At 36.8% G+C, this 22,369-nt stretch overlaps 1 protein-coding gene across 1 annotated transcript in view; it reads left to right on the forward strand.

Moving 5' to 3' along the window:
• LRP1B (LDL receptor related protein 1B) overlaps window positions 1-15,910 on the forward strand; it is a gene marked incomplete at both ends in the record, with an annotated part of 773,038 nt that extends 757,128 nt beyond the window's left edge. The window contains 5 exons of the mRNA XM_082483434.1: window positions 7,426-7,502; window positions 9,647-9,737; window positions 11,970-12,114; window positions 13,151-13,249; window positions 15,770-15,910. Coding sequence (XP_082339560.1) covers window positions 7,426-7,502; window positions 9,647-9,737; window positions 11,970-12,114; window positions 13,151-13,249; window positions 15,770-15,910 — 553 coding nt within the window. The remainder of the gene's footprint in view (window positions 1-7,425; window positions 7,503-9,646; window positions 9,738-11,969; window positions 12,115-13,150; window positions 13,250-15,769) is intronic.
• Between the last annotated feature and the right edge of the window lie 6,459 nt (window positions 15,911-22,369).

The raw sequence follows: 22,369 nt of genomic DNA on the forward strand, positions 1-22,369 counted from the left end.
ATACCTTCACTGTAACAATAGGTTGCTATAATTCCATCTTTTTATTTGTATTACTATTATTATTTGCATCTGCACATAGCTGTGGTCTATTTGTATTATTAGTAGTAGCATCTGCAAATGAATGTGATCAAATCGTAACTTACACTAGGCATTCTAGAGAGATGACAAAGGATAGTTTCTGTTATAAGTTTACAATCAAGACCTGTAGAAGTTATAAATCATATTGATTCTTATCTAAAGCTAACTAAATTTAAAGAGAACTTTTAAGTCCTTCAAAGAGCTTTTAAGCAATGCTGGATGACTGGCTGAGGACTTTAAGGTGAAACAAGTAAGATTATATTATGGTGGCTAATTAAGAGGATAATAATTTATTCCTTCTTAGGTTACTTTGCGCATAGAGGTGTGTGCAATTCTGTGTCTGTAGTTCGGAGCCTCTGTTTCCCAGGTGTCATCAGAAACAGAGAGAAATTCAGAGGACAATGTACAGCATTTAGTTGCCTGTGGGTAGATGTGTCAACTGTTCAGAGGGCTTCAGGTTGTGCGTGTTGTACTTCTACATTAGAACGAACATCAGTTCTTCTGTAATGAAGAATAAGTTGTCCTGGATAGTTTAATTGCTTGCAGTAAGCAGGTGCATGATTTTGAGAGCAAATTAGATGATAGAGAAATCAGTGATCTTTCAGATTAATTAAAAGGCACATACCATACAGGAGCTTGAAAGACAGCATGAGTTTGGTAACAGAGAAAACCGAAAAGTGAAGGGTGGAGAAAGAATACGTTACTTCATTTCTAAACTGAGAATTTTGGTGGAGTAATAGGTTAAAAACAATAGTGAACACATAGGGAGAGAACAAGTTGTGGAATTGCTTAAAAGTGATAACAAGAAGCTTGAAGTTGGAAGTGGAGGCATGGATAAATTAGAAAGATAATTCCTGCAGGGTTGAAATAAGCAGGAGAGATGTTCTTGCCAGCTTTATGTCTGGTAGGTTGCAGAGAGACACTGTGTGGAGGGGTACACACATGTGTGCACACACGTGCATGTGTTTATGTCATGGAAATCAGAAAGAAAAGAGTGCATTCCTCTCGATGGAGGAACTTCCCTCCTGTGACGCTATATCTTCCTCCTGACATTTCTTTCGCGTTGATAAATCTTCAAATATGAACAGGTTTCCTGTAAGTACGTGTATGACTTGTATAAACGCTGTAGGTACGTGCAAGTTCATAAATAAGTGTAAAATTCGTAACTCTGGCAAACCCCTGTTCAAAAAAAAAAAAAAAGGTTGAGGTACACCCATAGTCCGGTTGTGGACAAGAAAGAGACTGAACCGTGCGATCCCCTGACGGGCACTGTCTGAAGGTTGGGTAGAAAAAGCCACTGCAGCGTAGAACAATTGCAGCGTTGAAAAGACGTAAGAGAGAACAGAAAATTTTATCAAGTATCTTGAGGTACGTGTTTTCCTGGGGTATATTTAATGAGCTCCCCAATTACAATTACAACAGGGATTTCAGAGTGTTATGCTAGTTCTTTGAGAGGTTCCTTTTTCAACTAAAAATACCTTAGTTACAAATGTCTTGAAATTGAGCATAATCAGCAGCAGGTTATAACTTTATATTATAGAAGATGCTTTCATTCAGTTTGTATCACAAACTAGTATTAGTTCAAGAATTAAATGCAAACACATGTTTGAAGAGTGGTTGTCAAAGGAAGAAAGGAGAAGACCTTGGAAAAGAGTGTGTATATTTTTGATTGAAAATTTACTAGCAAGGCTGTAATGCAGATATCCTTTGTCCGTGAGTTTAAAATTGTTCGCATAAAACTTGCGTAGTAGCTGCTGCTGTACATCACTGCTTACTTTGCTTCTGTGAGGAGAGAAAAATGTGGTTTGTCATATACCTATCGATCCAGTCATTTCTCATTCTTTTTTTTAACATTTCAATCTCTTCTTTTCCTTTTGCTTTGTTGCTCAGTGTAATTTCAGCTACAGCAATAGTCATCTAGACATGCTTAATTTTTATATATTTACTCTATGTTAATATTAATACTTGTATAGCGTATGTACTGTGCACATATTGCTAAGCATGGTGTTTAATGACCCTCATTTACTTCTTTTTCTTACCTTGGGATGACAGAGGCTGATTGCATCTGAAGGCTTGTTCCTTTGCAGGGAACACCATGCAGCAACTGTGGATGATGATTTGTACAGTAATGTCATGCACAGATTAAAATTCATGGTTAAAGTCACATTTTATTTTTTCATGTGTGTTGTTACTAAATTTAAGATTCTTTGGGTTCCTCAAAAGTAATTTTCTGTTGTTTTGCCTGTTTTGGATTATGCAATTTTCCTATTCTTAATTTATTGGATTGCAAGGTAACCTTTTTTTTCATTTTAAAGTAACATTGTAAAATTTCTATCCCTTAACTTCTGCGTCAAATTCCTTCACTTTGTTTTCCTTATAAAGATAGCAAGTGATGCTCATTAGACAAAAATACTAAAACGTCATCTGTTTATGTATAAAATAATTATGGAAAAGATATTCTTTGAAAATAATTAAATCCTACAATATAGGACAAGGTACAGGATGTGCTATTGATTAAAGTTGGGGAGGGTTTCTGGTCTTTCATTTTTATGAAAGTTCTTTGTATCTTTGAGGGTTTATCTGTGGGTATAACTCTATAATATCAGCTCCTTGTATGAAGTATTGCTAAATTTATTATAAGGAATGGTTTAGTGATTTGTTTTAGTGCAAGGATTTTGTCCTCCTATGTCATCCTACAGAGTTTGGGGGAAAAAGGGGATTATTTTGATTTCTGTCTTTCAATGCAATTTAATACAGGGAGTAAATAACTATAATCCAGATGTTCTCTTCTCTCATTTTACAAATAGTTTTAATATTAATGATAAGATATGTTCCAGTGAAATTTTAATGTAAGGGTTCTTAAAATAGTGAGGCTGAACACTTTCATTAGGATGTTTTACTGTATATTACTGTCTCTGTCGTGACTGAAAATAAAAGCAAAGGTAGCAAATTACTTTGTATAATGAAGAAATATCATTTATAGGTAAGAAACATTTTCAATTCCCATTCCACCTCTATTTTGTAATGACTGTTTCACAGATTCTGTTATACTTCTATACTAATCTTTCAATGCTACTTTCTGTCATTTTTTTGACACACACTGGTATATTGAGTTGGAAAGCAGTTGTCTACAAAAGCACTTTTAACTGCATATTATGCTTGCTATATTATATTTTTATGACAATGCCTGTGGCACAAAAAAAGGGAAAAAAGAGAGAAACAAAACCAAAAAAAAAATTGCACACTGCCACCAAATTAGCCTTTTTACTTTTTTTTTTCTATTTGTTCAAAGATTTCATAGTCAAATGGTTCCTTTTGGTCAAGTGCCCATATAATTGCGTTTAGAGTGTTTCAGTGCACTGACCTGTAAGGGTCATACAAAAATAGAGAAGAGAGACATATTCTCTCTCGTGAATAGATCCTGTTAACAAGAGTGATCAATCTCTGAAATGTAAATATCTTAATTCTAAGTATTCCTTGTTACAACTGGGACACCTTTATAATTTCAGTTTAAAATTTTTAAAACATCTCCTCTGTAATACTGTTTCCCCAAAATAAATAATTCTTATCACGTAGGCATTCTGTATCTCAGAATGTGTGTCCCAAGCAGTCATCTCTTCCTAAATGTAGAATTAAATTGTAAGAGAGAAAGCCGTATCATAGTTTTATTAATGACCTTGGCAGCAGACCATGTACAACCTTTATTTATTACATTCCCTTTTGGTTTTTATGTTGTCATTCTCTATGATATTGTTGCTTTTTACTCTGTTCACCAATTCTGTTGGGAACTGGAAATTTGCACCTTAAGAAGTTCACTGTAGCGCTTTGCACCACTCAGCTGACTCCAACCTGTCCTTCACTGTCACCTCCCCATCTGTTTCCATCTGTATTTGTTTATGTGTAGCTCAGATTAGGCGTTATCGCTGTTCTTTCTTCACAGTTCTTGGTAATATGAATGTCTTCAGTGAAACCAGTGGCTTCGGGTAGTTCTGCTTCATGAATCGTTTTTTGTTTGCCCGTACTGCACATGTCCTATCTCTGCCCGTCCAACTGTTGGCAATGCTACAGAACAAAAAGCTCCTGGTAGTACCAAATGATTTGGAAAGGTACAAAAGACTGTGCATCAAATTGGACCAGAAGCCAGTTCCCATGCCTAGGTACTGAGCAGTCAGAGTTTTTAAATATCCTAATATCAGAACAATTTCTGTCTATGGTACCTGAAGACAACTGAAACTGGTTAAGACCTGCTCATTTCCCATGTTCCTACATGAACGGTTGTCCATGTCCCAACCCCATCGTTATTCACGTGCCTGCTCGTGGCTAATTTTCTGTGTCAAATTCTCCTGCAGACAACATACCTTTCCCCTGGGGTTTATTTCTTTTTCTATTCTGTCTGCCCACGACAAGTCTTTGGGAGCTTGCTGAACCATAAAAGGGCAATCATTTTACCTCTGAGTGTAGAAGGAAATGACTGCCATGCTGTCAGCTTCAGTCCCTTTGGAGTGTCTTGCAGACAGCAAGCATTAGGAAAAAACTGAAAATGAAGTGGCAACTAGCTATCCGGTTTTTATGAGATTTTTATCAAATGCCTCACAAGTGTTTCAATATTGCTGACTTTTATAATTAAAATGGCAAGATAGGTAAAGAACTGCTAATATTCTTACCTTTTTTGTTTCTCTCTTTACTACCTCTATAGCTGTAGGATTTCTTTCTTCACCAGCTGTTGTGGTGTCATATCTGCTGTAAGATTCTGAAGAGCATAATTGTACATTATACAGTCGATTCTCATAAGCTTATACTTGCAAGCTTCATAATGATTCTTTTGCTAGTCTTACTATCTTATATACTTTAAACTGTTTTAAGACAGGTTTATAGTAACGATTCTCTTATACAGCAGAATCATTTGAAACCTCCAATATAAGGATTTAGGCACAAAGTTAAGGTATGTCTAGCTGTCAAAGAAATCTTTCCCTTTCAACAGTGTCGTCTTAAATGAAAATTGCCTCTCATAACAAGCTTTAATCACATGAGCTGAATCCCCACCAGCAATGATGCAAAACTTCCAGTAAGAAATATAAAGACTTTATTTCATGGTTGTCACATGCCAACAGTTTGGATCCCAGTAGAGTATTCTAAGTATAAAGATTTATAGTGTTTCTCTACAAGAGTGGAAATACTTATTTTGCAGTCGTGTGTTGAATCCTAATCTTTTGAAGAAACAAGTTCCTTGAATAGTATCTTAGTAAGGTAGGCTGTCAGTGTAATCATTTCCATTTGATATAATTGCTGAAGAGATCTGTAAAAAAAAAAAAAAAAAAAAAAAAAAAAAAAAAAGGAACAGGTCCATCTTTTAAAAGATTAAAGTCGTGTTCCGTGTGACTTAGAACGTGCTAAAGTGGTGGTAAGCAGGAGTGGAAAAGTCACGTGGGTTCAGTTCTAAAATATGTCCTTGTGAACCATAATGTGTGTAACCAATTACTAATATGGGGGTTCCTTTGCAGTGAGGAAATTTAAGTGTGTATGTTTAAGTAAACAAGCTTATTTCAATAAACATGAACAACTTCCCAAGTCAAATGCAATTTATCTATTGTGTCAAAAAATTTGAAAAAAATATCAATTAATAAACGTGTTTTTAAAGACCATCTGTGCTTTACCTCTGTAGAGTTTGCGTTAAGCACCTTCATAACATATCCTACTAAAAATTAAATTAGTTCCTCCCCCAAAAGTTCAAACTTAATATGAAACCCAGTAAAGAGATTTCTCTGAATGTTGGATTGTGCTGGAATAAGCTTAGGAGCAAAGAGAGAAACTGGGCATTCTTCTGCAGTGATCTGCAAAGACAAAAGAGAGCCATAACCATCACCACCAAAGCTGGCTAGGGCTTTCCTGGAAGAATTCCACAATTGTTGTCTGGAATATTTTGTACCTTTCCAAACCTTTTTGAATTATAGAACAATGGCAGTCATTAAGCATGTCCGCTTCTAAACTCTGCAGTTTGTTAAATCCTTAGAAAGGCATCAAGTAAAAGTAGTTCTTAGAACTGCGTGGAAGGTAATGCTCTATTGCATTTTCCTAAAGATAAGCCACATTGAAATTCATAAATAATTCAAAAATACTTAGAAACAAATATGATTCATTGCACAATATGCAACAGAAGCAGATGAAAAGTGACTATTTCCTGCCGTTTCCACAAGGAGGGTTTGAGGTTCTGTGGTAAACTTAATTATATTTACAGCGGGATGAATACGCACTTGAATTTCATTCAGGGATTTGTTTCCATTTTTGATGGATTTGCTGAGTCGGCACACATGGACTCCTTGTGTTTGCTTGTATGCATGGGAGAGCGTTCCGAGTCCCAATTGAAGAAATATTTGTGTATTGATATTCACACAAGGAAATTATGACAGAATACCTTTGTGCTCATCCAGGCACCTGGCTCGTGAACGTAAACAGTATTCAGGGCCCTCTGGAGCTGTAGGTACTCCTGGCCCTTCAGGACAGCTCTTTATGCTTTAACTCACACCTGCTTACGCACCCACATGTATATATATAATTCTACAACTACATATCTAGTTATATAGTTCAAATTAAAAAAAAAAACATAAAACCATTAAAGTGTAGGATTTTCAGGAAAACCTTTAAATCTGAAAGCAAAGAAAAGGAGAACTTCAGTTAATTTGTGAATATTAGTCAAAGATGGGGCTTTGCTCAAGTAAATTATTACAACCCGGTCTGTGGGAACTATTCTGCGGTAAGCTTTGCGTTATCCAGAGCAATGGGGGACAGCAGAACTGGGGAAGGAGCCAATTGGTATGGATACTGCGGGTTGCTGGATGTGTGTAGTAGTTTATGTCCAGTCATATGCCTCGCGCGATACGGACGTGGCTGTCAGAGCGTCTCGATCAAAGCTGAGCTTAAACCAATGTGGTGCAATAAAGTGCCTTAGCAAATAAGCCGTGCTGGACTCAGTTGGTGGTGTGCACATCCAGCTCAAGCGTTCCTTCGTTATTGCATTGTAGGCGGCAGTTGGTTTAATAGGACGCTAATATACCATCGATTGTTGTTTTATTATTCAAGAATTTTAGAAAAGGACTCTGGAGTGAAGATTGCAGTGATAATAACAGGAATTGAAGGCACAAAGCTGTAGTTTCAAACTGAAAACCTACTCAGTGTTGTAAGTGCCGTGCCAGAGTACCGCCGACTCCTCCCTGAAGCTTATTGTTTATTTCGGAGAATCACTGTTGCCATTCGCGTAGCTCTTGAGAAGATGCTGGTGGTCTCTTTAATAGGTTAGTGTGTTGACAGCTGCCATCTATTAATTTTACCATCTTAATTGGATCCTTTTAGATGTTCAGCCAACTGGTCAGGCACCCAGTGTGAGAGGCCAGCTCCCAAAAGCAGCAAGTCTGACAATATCAGTACAAGTAAGTACTTCAAATCACTGCTATCACTTGTCAAATTGGGCTCAGTTTAGGCATTTTAACCTGGCGATGTTTTAGAATGTGAGTTTGTGTCATGAAATGTGCTGGTTACCCGCATTTAAAAAAAAAAAAAAATAGTTTTTGATTGACATTCAGTGTTTCATGAGCTGGTTGGGATACAGGCCCTATGCTGTACACTCACTGCTTCAAGGGCTAACCTGCACTTTTCTTAAAGAAAATGTACCAAGTGGCAAGTGCGCGGTGATATCACTGCTGTGCAGAGAACTAATACGAGACCTCTGACCGTTTAAGTCCTACTGAAAGCATCAAAAATAGAGTTGTAAGTAGTGCATAACTTCTGCATTGGCTGTCTGCAGAGGTTTGAATTTTACCTACTGTGAAAATCATCCTGGAAGTAAGAATAGCTCCTGTCGTATTTTTTTTTTTTTTTAAATGTGTCTGTAAGCATAAAAGGGATGGTATTGCTACACTATTGGCAGTTTAAACCGGACAAGGTTCCCTGCTGTGCGTTGAGTATGCTGATGGTACCCTGCTGTACGTCTCCCCGTCACATTTAACCCAAGGGGAGCAGTAAAATGAAGCCCACTATTCAGGTCAGCTTGATGCTTAGATGAAATCTTTCTAGCAATCCAGACGAATGAAATAACGCTTACACACTGGCAACAGGCAAAAAAGCAGCCGGAACCTAGATCACTATTTCACGTTGAGGAGCATACCTGCTACGATTTGGGAAATGGATCTTTGTCTCGTGCCTAATGCTAGACCCCAGCCTGCACCATGGGCACCAGATGGCATGGTCGCAATTCATGCCTGGCAGGCTGCTTTTCAGGGTGTTTTCTTTAATGTTTACCTGCCAAGACACAATTAACCTTTTTTTTTTTTTTTTTCCTCCTATGTAGAACTTAATCCAGTTATTTATCAAATATTATCTTAAAATAGCATTGTGGTAATGTCCTTTACATGCTGAATCTTCATCAGCTGAAGTGAACTCAGGATGCTTCAAGTTTTTATTCAGTAGTTTTTATTCAGTAGTACTCCGTTTCAAGCCAGACAAGACAACTTGGCTTTCAGTAAGCCTTCAAGCAGAATTGAAGGCATCTTTTTCAATTCTTTGTTTAGACTGTGTTTAATGTAGAGCAGAGACTGCCAACAGCTTATTTTTTTTTAATAAATCAATAAATGTAACCAATGAAACAACAAGCTATATTTTTGTTTTCCACCAGTTAAGGATTGTGATGTTAAAGGAAATGCATGCTATTCCACATTGGCTTTGTACTGGAGTCCTGTAGTTTATAGCGGCCAGTTTTTTATAACATAAAATTATTTGTTGCATGTATTTCTTTATTGCCAGATCCTTACATGAAAGCTGAGAAATTTTTAGAAGGGTACCACCACTGACCTTGTTTTTGCAGGTAGTCTCATTTGGGTGAAGTTATCTGCCAAAATAACGTTAAGCCCATTTTCTTCTTCCCTGTTCCCTCCTCTCCTTTAACATAGCTGTCTGATCTGTGCACTGTTTATCTGCTACATTAAGCATTATTGTAGGTTCCTTGATTGCCTATATCAACATAGCAAAATTATTGGCTCTAGAGTACAATGCAGTAAAATGCAGGAATGCACCAACCATCTAGAAATGAATATTGCTTACTACTTTTCATTTTCCCACAAATAAAAGTAAGAAATACACATAAATGGTAATAGTGGAATTCTTCAATCGGAGCAATGCCTACTGAATATTTTAAATTAATAGTAGTGTGAAGATGATGGTGGCAGTTAAAGTCAGCGTCTGTGCCACTCCAATCCAAATTGTTCAGCAATGCCACACGCCTTCATATGATATCACTGCAAATGAGGGCAGGGAATTACTCCAAAGTATATTGGTATCCAGAAAGAGGAAGCTCCTGATTTGTTCATAAAAGTACTTGTGTGTACACCGTTATCTGTAATGATGTTTTTTTTTTTATTGATCAACATTAAAATCTCAAATTGGTGAAGTTCATCATGTGAAATTACAACTGTTGGTGGGGGAATTTTTTTCTTTTAATTAATTTAACTGTTTTACAGCTGTGAAGAAATTATTAGATGCAGCTGTGAGTATTCAATGATATTTCCTTTTCCTGTTTTAGGAAGCATTGCAATCATTGTTCCTCTTGTTTTACTGGTGACGTTGATCACTACTCTGGTCATTGGACTATTTCTTTGCAAAAGGAAACGAAGGTAAGTAATTTTATATTGATGTATGAAATTAAAAAAGTAAATCTTTAAAGTATGAGCATCTTTGATATAAAATTTCACTTTATAAATGTTGAGCAGATATTAAAAAAACTGCTATAAAAAAACCCAAAACTTGTTTCTGGACGCAGTGAGTTAGTTACATTTTGGTTCTTGCTGGAGCAATGAAGTCTATTATTTATACTTACGTTCCATATACACTAGATAAGAAAATGTAGTTCTTTTCTCATCCAGTTTGCTCCATCCTGCCAAGGCCGTATAACTGTTAACAATTTTATCCAGAGACTCAGTGAACTTAGTAAGCAGAATTAATGTATTTCATTGGAACCACGCAATTAGTAGTGGTCATGTCTATAAATACTTTCAGATACAGCCTGTGCAGAATTTCCAGTTTCTAGTTACAGTTCACTTCAATTTATTTACTTTGACTAGTTCATTTCAATTTTATATAAGTTACAGTGAAGATGTAAACAGTGCTCAAAGTATCTACTGTAGAGCCCCAACTCATGTCATCGTTACTATATTTAGCATCTTGCGTAGGAGGCCAAATTTCAAATTCGATGAACAGTGAATCTTTTGTTCTCTTGAATTTAGCTGCCTTTTAGCTGATAATGAACTTAGGGAGTGTAGTAGAGGTTTTGACTTTCGCCATTTCTTCAGAAGCCGTGGTGGGTGGCCAGGGAAGTAAGGGTGTTTCTACTGTAAGCGGACACCCGAGAGAGCTGCTAATTTTCTCGTGTTCAGAGAAATGAGAAAGTGATGGTAGTGGTAATGCAGATTTAATGAGGAAAGATTCCAAATAGTAAAGATGTGGCCAACTAGGGAAGACCTGGACTATTTCAGTCCTCTAGATTAAAAGAATCTTTTAAGTTACTATCATCTGGCATCATGTGTAGCATTCCCCTGAAAACTGTGGTGCTAACTAGTAAGCATTCATTTTTAAATCCCTCTTGAAAAGCTGACCATATAAACACATTCCCTGATCCTACTGTTAGTAACACTGACCCTGCTGGGCTCCATGGATGTCATCACATGCTGCTATACCTAAGGACCCAATTTAGTGACAGGCAAATCCCAACAGCTAGTTGCTGGTCTGTAAATTGTTTAAGTGGAACAAGATCTTGAGAAGAACTTGTTAAATAATAGATCTTCACTAGAGAAATAGAACTGACCTCAATAAAGAACTTTTTTTTTTCTTAAAATTATATTTGAAAATGTATTTTAGGGTGTTTTTTTTTTTAATCTCTTCGAAGAAGACTGTCAAGTATTAAATTAGGTATAGATGCTCAATACTTGTACGCTACAGACAAGTGCTTATTTTAGGAATTTTTCTTCTATGCCATTTCTGAAAAATACAGATCTTTTAGTGTCACAGATTTCAGACACTGACTGCATCTTTCTCAACCAAACAAAAGGACTTGACTATTACCCTGACTGTGACCTCCCTATTATTCCCTTGTAATTCTAGAGAACATATTGCACTGGGAGAAATTACCCTCTTGAGGTTATTTCAATTGCTCAGACTAAAATCACCTCCTTACCTAAAAGAAATGAATTTAGCAACTAAAACAATTCAACTCAATAACTTATCTGTACTGATATCTAACTCAAGGTTAAAAATAAGACTCTATCTTTTATTAAAGTTTGGAAAAATTCAAGTTGAACTTCAGCTTTCCAATAACCACTGGCAGGGAATACAAACTGGAACTATGAGAAGTTCATACATTTTTAATGCATCGTAATGAAACCATTTGCTTGTCCTCAGATTACAACTGACTTTGGGCAACTGATTTCAAATGGAAGTGAAATGAATGAGCAAGGGAACATAACTCATACGCGCTCCATCTTCATTACTGCAGGGAATCTGCAATGAATTTGCAAGGCTTTCCTTGGGAAGTGAGGGAAATCTGGAGACAGTAGGGTGAAGTCAGGGTTATAGACAACGAGTGAGCACTGCGTATGAATTCATATCACTGCAGCCAAACTGAGAAAAAGAATAAAAAGCTCCTTCCAGCTTATGTGAGATCTACACATAGACTCAGATTGCACTTTGTTGGAAAATGCAAGGATTTTCTGATTGTCTCAGCAGGAAACACTTTTTCATCCTGTTGGTCTTAATGATTAAAGAGAAGTAAAACTTGCAGTATTTTAGGATGAAGCATCCAAGAAATTACTTGTAAAGTCACTAGCATTTTTGTGTGTGTTTATCCATTACAGGACAAAAACTATCAGAAGACAGCCCATTATAAATGGAGGAATCAATGTAGAAATTGGCAATCCGTCATACAACATGTATGAGGTGGGCCATGATCACACCGAAGGTGGTCTCTTAGCCTCAGATTTTACTGTAAATGCAGAAAAGGTAATTTTTGCTTTTTCTAATGGCGAGATCACTACATGTTTTGTCTTACAAAGGTTTTGACTTTACATGTAATTAATAGAAACATAAAACAATGATTTAGGTGAATAGAAAGGCAAGTTGGATTTCATTAGAATAAACTTCATGTATACGTTAACAGCTGTTTTGCAGTCTGATGCTTGCTGATGAACAGTACTCCTAGTGCTTGCGTTTCACCAAAACAGAGTTAGAACTAAACTATGAAATGAGTTTTTTGTCATAGACACAGCTGCTTAAGTTGCCAAATCGTAACCTATCTTTTTAGTCTAGTTGCAAATACTGAGTGGAAATATCTTATCGTACAGTCTGGCTTTTGAAGCGTGAAAGAGTGTATTCGTACATCTGAGACTACCTTATTTCATATGTGAAAACTTCCAAAAGCACAAAGAATTCAGAGTCCTGGCTGGGGTAGATAGATTAAATGTTTACACAAAGCTAGTAAGTATTATCATTTTCTTGTAAAAGATGCTGTCACTTCTGCAGCACCACTCTTCACTGATTGAACTCCCTGAGCGATGTGACATGGGATGAACGGGGTAATGCTGCGATATCTTTCCTAGAGCTCTGTAATCAGACATACACCAAAGGGCAGCCATCATTCTGTGGCATTTCTGACAAAGCAATAACCGGATTACTGTTAGCTCTAGGAATGACATCGCTGAATCACATAGTCAGTGTGCTGAATACAAGAGGTAAGCTGAAAATGGAGTTACTCGCTGGAGGAAGAGTAACTGAGCCAATGCGTATTGTGAAGTCTGCCTCTAATCCTTAATGGAAGATGACTTTAAAATGCTGAATTTTATTCTCTTGCTGAATACAAGAATTTTTCATGCTGAAGAATACCTGTAAGTAGATGTTGGGTTTGTTTTTTTTTTTTTTTTAATGGTAGGTCACTCTAAAAGAATGGTTTTAATCAGTGCACTGTTTATTTAACAGTGTTGGTAAGTACACGTGGAAGATGCTCTATTAGCACAGAAACTAAAATTTTCTGTTTATACAGGCCAGATACATAGGGGGAGGGCCCACTGCATTCAAGCTTCCCCACACAGCTCCATCAATCTACCTAAACTCTGACTTGAAAGGACCACTATCAACAGGGGTGAGAAATGATGATTCAAATCCATTTCATTCCACCACAGCCTCTTTCTAAAGAAAGTTTGTCTGTCATTTTAGAATAGAGGCATTTTTCTGTTTGTTTTTAATGTTGTTTTTCTTCTTTTAATGGCAAGAAGAATGACAGTAAATACTACATTTTCTATTTGAAATAAAGGGTTCCTCTCCGCATACAAAATTTCATCTGTGTACCCTTCGTTGTAACACGATCTAAAACTGCAAATGTGTTGTTGCAAAGGAACGCAAAACCAGTATGCAATGGGATGCTTTTCCATAGCATTATGTAAGTTTAGCATAGCGTTGACAGCCATGTATCTTGATATATTTGCATTTTATATGTAATTACAGGTATTTAGTGAAGTTTTTTCAAACTGAAAGAAGTTCCCAAATAAATGAAGTCCTTTTATTTTAGAGGAATTTGATACACACTAAAATGAACAATTTCCTTTAATATTTGCAATCAATCGTTCAGCCTATCATAAAATAGTTACTTTTAACACATCAGAATTTGACTACAACTTAGAATGATGTTTGCAAACATTGAAATTTAAAATATTAAAAAGGGACATCAATCTGACATTCATTTTCATGTGCCTCGGTATATATATATTCATCTTTTGTGCCATTGGCATTTTTGCGTGATTGTAATATGTTGTATTTGGAAGTTTAGCAATTCGTATAGGGTATGATATTTCTGATGGAGCACAAAACCATGGATGATGAAAGCTAGGACTATATGTCCATCTCTAACATTAACTCTTTCTGTCATTCAAGTCACTCCAGTTACTTTCTGTACTTCACTGTACTGCATTCTGCTGTCAGTACCCCCTCAAAGACTCAATAGAGCCTACTAGTATGTATAATTTTAATAACTCCATAAGGGACTATATAGAGGCCAAATGTCTCTCTGTTGTGGTTATCATCCTTCGTAATGACTGTCAATGAAATAAAACCTCCTGTCAATCAAAATAAAACTAAATTTCTGTTTGGCTAAATTTCTGATGAAAGTCATTACAACAAATGTAAAAATCTCTAATTCAATGGGGGGACAGACAGGTATAACTGAGACTTTGCTCCCATAAATTACTACAGCAGTTGATTGCATATTTATGTTCCATTAATATAGAAGAGTAGCAGCTTCTTTCTTTCTTTTTTTTTTTTAATAAATGTGACTCACCTTTTTCTGCCTCCATTCCATGAAAGTGTGAAAAACCAGGCAATCACTTTGTCATCTGTAATAAATGGAATAGGCAGCTTTTAACTAACTAAATGAGTAGCTGCCTTCGCTAGCCAGCCTAAGGAGTACCTGAATCCCGCGTTCAGAATTGACCAACAGGGAAGGCAAGAATGAAGATTCTAGACATCTTTCCTTCCTTGTTAGCCGGGGTGTATTTGCGAGTCAAGAAAATCTACCCGATTCCGGTTTGGGTGATTTAAAGTTTAGCCGCTTCTTGCGTACATCAAACAAATTAATTTACCTATTTTAGAGCTTACTGGTGTTCCACTCAGTATTTCTGTAAGCAAAGTTGTGCTGTTTCATTAGTTACAAGAAAGCGGAAGATCTTGACCATAAGGTACACTTTCCAGTTATTATAGGTAAAAAGCTGAACCTCGAGCTGGATAGCAAAGGTCTTCTAGGAGACCGTAAACGCACAGAGTACAAAGGCGTTATTGGAGATGTTTACATGACCAACCTTGGATAGCGATTTCTCCTTAGCACGAGTGGTAGGAGAGTAAGTTTTCATCCATGTTATACATCTCTGCTGTCAGACTCAGGAGATGTCTCACATGGTGAGGTGCTTTGCAGAATTAAAAATGGACTTGGCCTATACTGAAGTACCGCTCATTTGAGTAGATATTTTTGTTACAGTCCAAACTACCCAAACTGTTGAGAAAATACTTCTCAATCTGTAACTACTATGATATATTAAGAGTTATGCTGGTTTATTATTAAAGTTTAATTTTCATTACAAAAGTATTGAATTTTTGGTCAAATCATGTTGTATATTTGGGCCACAGAATTCGAAAACATGGTCAGCTATTGATGGGATGCTGATGTCTTAGAACAGGTAATATATGGAAACTGTTGGTTGCAGTTTTCTACTGTTAACCTTGTCACATGGTCTCACAGTGCACCTTCTCTATAAACTTCTTCATACCTATTCTGAAACCTTCCAGTGTAATAAGGTGAAAAAGTCAACTTCAGAGACATTTTTCAAGGTTGTTTTTGTTTTATTTTTTTGTCATTGTTTTTATGGTTTTAATAGCATAATATGCTGCATGTCATGTCATTGATTATTTTAATAGCATGTCTCTCATCACGAATTTAATTTTTAACTAAGTAATTAACTCATTATCAGGTTTGCAGAAGTCCAGGTACCTATTAAATATGTCCAGTTATATTTTGTGTGTACTTGTTCTTGCTTTAATAAAACCATTTCCATTTCCATAAACATTTATTTTGGTTTAATCCGACTGAGCTAATGTATGTTTAATTTCTCTGCAGACAACAAATTACGCCAATCCAGTATATGCAAAGTTATACATGGATGGACAAAACTGTCGAAACTCCTTAGCAAGTGTTGATGAAAGAAGAGAACTCCTTCCAAAGAAAATAGATATTGGGATAAGGGAGACTGTGGCATAACCTGCTGTAACCTTTTATACTCTGTATAAATGTATAAAATATAAGGATTACTTTTCTATGTACCAACAGTATTATAATTGTTTTGGCATCAGCATTACCTCTGTTTTTTGTTCGGTTGATTGTTTTCTGGGTTTTTCTTTTGCTGATGACTTTTGACTGACCATTTGTAAGGTATTTTTATGAAAAAGAAACTGCACTACGGTACAATTTACAACAATGCTGCTGAAATAACACACCTTTAAATTTGTTAAAATTGCAAACAACATATTCGTTTGTAGCGTGAAAATGAGCAATCTATTTTCTATGAACTTTTTTGGTTCTACTTAATCAATGAAGATGGTATCTGCACTTTTTCATTATGTAGTCTGGAAGCTGTAGTACAGTGTGTAATTTTGTTTATTTTAAATGGTGAAAGAATGATTGAATGGTCTACTCTCTTCTTTGTGCCCATTAGAATTTCTCTTCAAATCCTGATAAAGCTAGATAACTTTTCACAAACAAACATAACTTGCTTTTAAATTAGCTTTAGGTTGCCAACAAGTAAACGAGACTATAGAAATGAAACATCTAATGATCTGCATGAACACGATGATTATGTTTCAGAAATTCAGTGACTGTACATGATATACTAAACATATATACCATGTAAACAAGCTTTGTATTTATTAAAACCTTATAGAACATAGTAAAGATATATCTTGGAAGCTGAAACCTTACTTGCTGTGGGACAAAGCATATGAACTCCAACAGTCCTGTAGGACAGTAGCCACCCGAGAGCACAAGAGGGCATTGCCTACACATGCATTATATGTTTATTCACTTAATCACATGCATTACTTATGTATTAATAATTCCCCAACACATACCAAGCAGTAGGGAAAAAACCCAACCCCAAACCTTAAGCACACACAGACACAGATGATCACAGCATTCAATTTTGACAATCACAAAAAAGTCACACCTGTTTAGAGACACGAAAAAATACAAAACGAAGCAGTTTCTTTAAATGGAGACAAACTGTGATATCGATGAGGTAAAACATAACCAAATTGCTTGTTAGTGAAACCTTCCCTGAGCCTGAGTTTCAATAGTCTGGGTTAAATGTCAAGATCCGGTTATCGAAAGTGAAAAGCATCAGTATCAGTTTCCAGCACTTGCTCTGACCCGGTCTGCTTTCTGTTGTTGCTAAGAGGAAAAATCTGACTCGCCTTTTTTAATTTTATGGAAATAAAGAATACGATTTCTTTCAGGTTTGAACTGAATCGAAATATTTTATACATAACTTTAAAGGCACAAAAGACTTATTCACACATATACTGTGGAGGACTCTTCCTGCCTCTGCTAGACATGACTGACTTTTAGCTATCATAATATATTAACCTAACAGATTAAATATGTTTGTGGTTGCTCTTTACTCCCTTTGTACAAGCATTACAAAAATAACTGCTGTTTTATAAAAGATTTTTGTTGTACTATTGTGCATGCATACTACCTATTTCTAAACTTTGCCATATTGGGGCCTTTATAAAACTCTTGATTTATGTAATACTAGTGCAATTTTGCTTGAACAATGTTATGCATATCATAAACTTTTTCAGGTTCTTGTTTAAGTACATTTTTTTAAATTGAACAGTATTTTTCATTTTGGTTATAATAGTCATTTTGCCTATGTTTCTACAATGAAGTGTTAAATACTTTATAAAAAAATTGTTGACTGATTTATTTAAATGAAAATCTACATACTTAATTCAGTGTGTTGACTAATTTTTAAATTGAACTTATAAAATGAAAACTGAGCAAATTGAAGGGAAAGAAGATTACTTTGTACAAATGGCTAAATTCCTTTTCTCAGTGACAATTTTTGCTTTATATACAACTCCTATGTCAATGTTTTTGCAGCTCTGCACACGTGTGGATAACCTAGGTGTATAGCTGTATATTATGTCAATAGAATTTTAAAACGATTTGATTTTCTCGGAAAATGCTGTATTAAATAGTTTCCTACCATACAGCTATGATTCAACAAGTCCTACCTTTATTCCGCTGACATGATCAGAGATGGATTTGGCCCTCAATTTTTGCATAATTGCAGCGGTTATGAGGCGTAAGTAGTTGGTCTTTTCAGAAACATTACTGTTTATTTTCTGGCAGAGAATTTCATATATTTAATACTCAGGTAGAACTAAATTTTAACTAGTGAGTGTATGAGTAACGTGAGTTTGAAATAATGAACTCTTATACGGGCCTGATGAAATGTATTTATTGTGATGTCTCATGTTTCCTTTCAGTGAGGCATTTTTATTTACTTTACGCTTGCTTAAGTGTAAACTACTTTTAAAAAAATGAAATTAATTTCTTTTCTTAGAAATACACAGTTGATGTCAGTGGAGCTATGAGATATTGTATTAGATCAGAATCTAGTCTTAAGTTTATAGGCAGAACTTTGATGGAGATACTGAGCTCTACCACTGCCGTGCCTTAAAGATCTTTAAATTACACATTGATGTAATAATCTCCAATGGATTTTTTTTGTTTGTTTGTTTGGCTTTTACTTTACCAAGGTTCTCCATAGGAACTGTTTCTCACAATCCTTTAACAGCCCCAGAATCCCGAGGCTCTATAGCTGTGCAAAATACACAAGGAGCTGGAGGGTGAGAGATGGAGAACCTGATCAATAACCTATATGTGCATCCTCATAAGTTCAGTAAAATACTTTTGGGCAGGAAATTCTATAAATCTTTACAAGGAACAAGAAAAATTTTTAACTTTCTACTTTTCCATAGCCTTCTTGCTGTTATTAATGCCACAGATTCATGTGTGTTTTAAGTTCACATAAGCTTAGAAGAAAAAAATTGGGATAAATGTGCCTGTGTCACTGATTAAAAGATCTGTCTCTTCAGGGTATAGTTGCAAGGCTTTTTGTGGTTGCTTTCCTCAAGATACTAATGACGTTTCATGTGAAACGCTAGAACTGTACTATTTCATTGAATTCATCAGGGTAAAATTTTTCTTCCACAGTGCTAATAATTTTTCTTAGCAATGTGAAGCAGTTTGTGGGTTCCATAAATATCAGGTATTAAAATTATTCAGGGAAATGGAACTTCTGATAAATCTAATGCTGAAATACACTGTTCATTTACCTTTTAGTCTTAGGCTAAGGAATGGTTCCAGGTTCCTGGGTGACCATGATACAGCTCTGTGTCTCTTTTTACTTTCATTACCCGCATTTTCATTCAAAAAAAAAAGAAAACAAAACAAAACCAAAAACAAACAAACAAACAAACAAACAAAAAAACCCCAAAGATGTAAGCTTGAAGGGCAACATGATGTGCTCCATCGCAAACTAGGTTCTTAAATTCTTTGCTGAACGGAGAAGCTCTGCGCAGTACATGAAAAAAAAAGCATTTCTGCCAAACTTCACATAGTTGTGTCTAATGGATTTTTTTTTTTTCCCCCAGAGTTTACACCAGTGTATTTACATGTAACACTGGTGCAGTGGAGTCTCTGCCTTGTGACAGACCTCTTGTTCTGTGCAAGAGTTTGCATAAACACTAAATTATGACAACAAAAATTCAAAATGACAAATTGAGATGGATGATGCTCGTAGTACTTTGATTAGTCATTTCACAGAAATAAGATTGCCAACATGAATACAGCCCTGTCGATAAACACACGAGGAAGCACATTTCAGAATATTTATTTTGATGTGCATTTTTTAATTGCTCTTTCATTTCCAAGACAGTCATGGGGTTTGATGTTTGCAGAAGGAAAGCTCTGTAGTGGAATGCCTGTACAACTACCTAAGTTCTATCGGTGAGATAAAATCTATCTAAATCTATCAGTGAGATTGAGGAGAAGGTTCTCATATAACAGTCATTATTTTATTTTTATCCAGCTCTTAGTGACCAGAATCGGTGTGGTCACATATGTAACAAAATTTTGTGTAAACACATTTCAGAAAATTTGTTTCACATAAAAGTGCATAACGCGTCAGAATAAACACAAGTGTCTTCTTGTGCATCCCCCTCTTTGGAGGATGAGAAGATGATAAAGGAAAGAAATGTCAGTGATAATAAAAGGTCCTCAAGATAATCAGCCTGAAAAATAAAGACATTTTTCACACGGAACAAGCAGACCAACAGTGAATCTTGTTTGTCTAGCCCAGGGCATCTCTGCAAAGACATTGAGACATGAGGAATTTTTCAAGTCTTAGATGGGCGGAAGCATGGCTGGCAGGGGGAATAATAATTTATCATCCTCGTTCTCTAATTTATCGCGCTTACTATCTCTATTTGTGGGAAAATAAGGGTGTCTAATTTAGTGCCCGTATTGTAAGATGACAAAAAGGACCAAAGAAGCATAAAGCATCTTTTTGCTTCCCTATGCCAGCTGCACATCACTCGGTAGATGTTGTGACTCTCATGACCTCTGACGGTGGTCTTCAAAGTAGTACTTGAATAGAGGGAACTGTCTGCTGGCCTAAAGAGGGTGTTGAATGAGCTTTTCCTGGAAAGAAGATAATGATACTACTACCTCCACTGTTGCTACTAAACGTAATAATGATCCATTTTTTGTCAAAAAAAAAAAATAAATTAAATATCAAGATTTGTACATATACACAATATGTATAGTATCAGAACTGATGTGTGGTTACTCTGAGTAAAAACTCATTTTCACAGGTGAGTAAAGGAAGGTTTGAAACTACCATGGAAACTCAAGGCATATGTTAATTTAGGATTACTGTTAAGCTCTTTTAAAGTGAGTGTCAACCTGGAGGAAAAAAAAAAAAAGGATAAACAATTTTGAATGTTACAAGAGTTGGCACCTCAAAAGATTTCAGAAAAAAAAGCTGTGTAGTCAAACAGTTTCTCACTCGTGTTTGGTGTCGGTAATGCACGAGCAGCAATCTTGTGCCCCATAAGTAGGTGTTTGATGTTTCGTTAGAGATAATCAGAATAAGATAAGCACATGTAGATTTATGGCAGCGCTGACTGAAGAGATGGTCTGCTCAACAGATCAGCGTTCAGCCACCTGAATACCTCAAGAGGTTGGGAAGGGATTGCACTTGAACCTCGGGGAATGGGTTTCCACCTGCATCGACAGCCTGGTCATGCTGATGTCTAAATCTGGTGGCCCATGTGTGTGGACCTCTGTAACAGGCCAACACCTAAATCAGGCCGGGAGCCTGAGCGGTCTTGCTCTGTCCAAAGAGCCGCAGGCAAAGGTAAGATACAAAGTTTTAATTCCATTGATGACCGTAAGGTTTGGTCATCACCCGCATGGCTGATAGGGTATCCCAGTGCGAAGCACGGTGGAGTCCTGGTCTGTTGGAAATGCAGGAACGAACCTTTGAAGAGCACATCGTTGGTGGGTGAGAGCAGTCACACCTGATAGGAAAGTTGTAGCAGAAAGCATGTCAGATGGAGCTTTCTGTCTTCTGTCCCAGACGTCGTGCCCTGCTGGTGGACAGTACCACGCGCTGCCTTTCTTTCGTGGTGTTCAGAAAGAACAGTATCCACACCTCTGACTGAGAAGTTGTGGTGTGTGCTGTCAGCTGAGACTGTTCCCCTTCCATAACTGCATCTGGGCTTGTGTGTCAGGCTTGAGCAAAATGTGTTGGCTCCTGTGACAGTTAGAGCAGCTGTTCGGGGCTCCATTCACACTTGTAATGGGTTACTCCACCCCGGGGGGTGCTCTTCCCCTTCATTTGGGTGAGCAGCCTGCGCCTTCCCCCGGGAAACTGATACAGGTAGGGACAACTCTGGTTCTCCGCTGAGGCGTGTTCTCCTTATGTATTTCACAGCCCCATCCTTCTGTTTTTCACTGCCAATACATTGTGACTTCATTTGAAAGTAAAAGAGAAGAATGTTTGCTCCTCTTTCCTTTCGTGACATCTTAAAAGATCCAGTGAAAGTGTAAAGGTGTACTTATGGATACCGTCCCTGCAGCGTTTGCATATTGCCATGCTTCCAGTGCGAGTGTACGTACAGGCAAAACACCTTAAAGAAGAGCAGCGCCAGGTAAGTGACCTTAGAGAGGAATTATGGTGGCGGTCAGGCGCAATGAGGGTGTCCCACCCTGCATTTTGCCGGAGCAAGTCTCTAAAGCGGTTTTCCGCCTCTGTGTCTGAGGGGATCTTGATATGATAATTTAATGGAGAGAGTATTCCCTGAGATGCCATGGTGATCGCTGTTGTACGGTGTGCGACAGCAGCATGCTGATCACTCGGTTTAGTTGTCCTCTAAGGTTGGCAAATGGCATTACATGGGTCATAGGTGGCCCTTTTTACTGGGATACATGCTTGCTGGTGACTCGTATGAGTCCTGAATTTCAAACTCCAGTTCCCAATGTTGGCAAACGTGAAGCACAGGAAATAGACCTTTTCTGTGATTACACGCTGCCACTGTGAGCTTAAAATAGAAGAAAAAACAAACAAACAAACAAAAAAAAAAACAACCC

This window comes from Vanellus vanellus (assembly GCF_965231255.1).
Source record: "Vanellus vanellus genome assembly, chromosome: 5".
In the NCBI taxonomy this organism is placed as follows: domain Eukaryota; kingdom Metazoa; phylum Chordata; class Aves; order Charadriiformes; family Charadriidae; genus Vanellus; species Vanellus vanellus.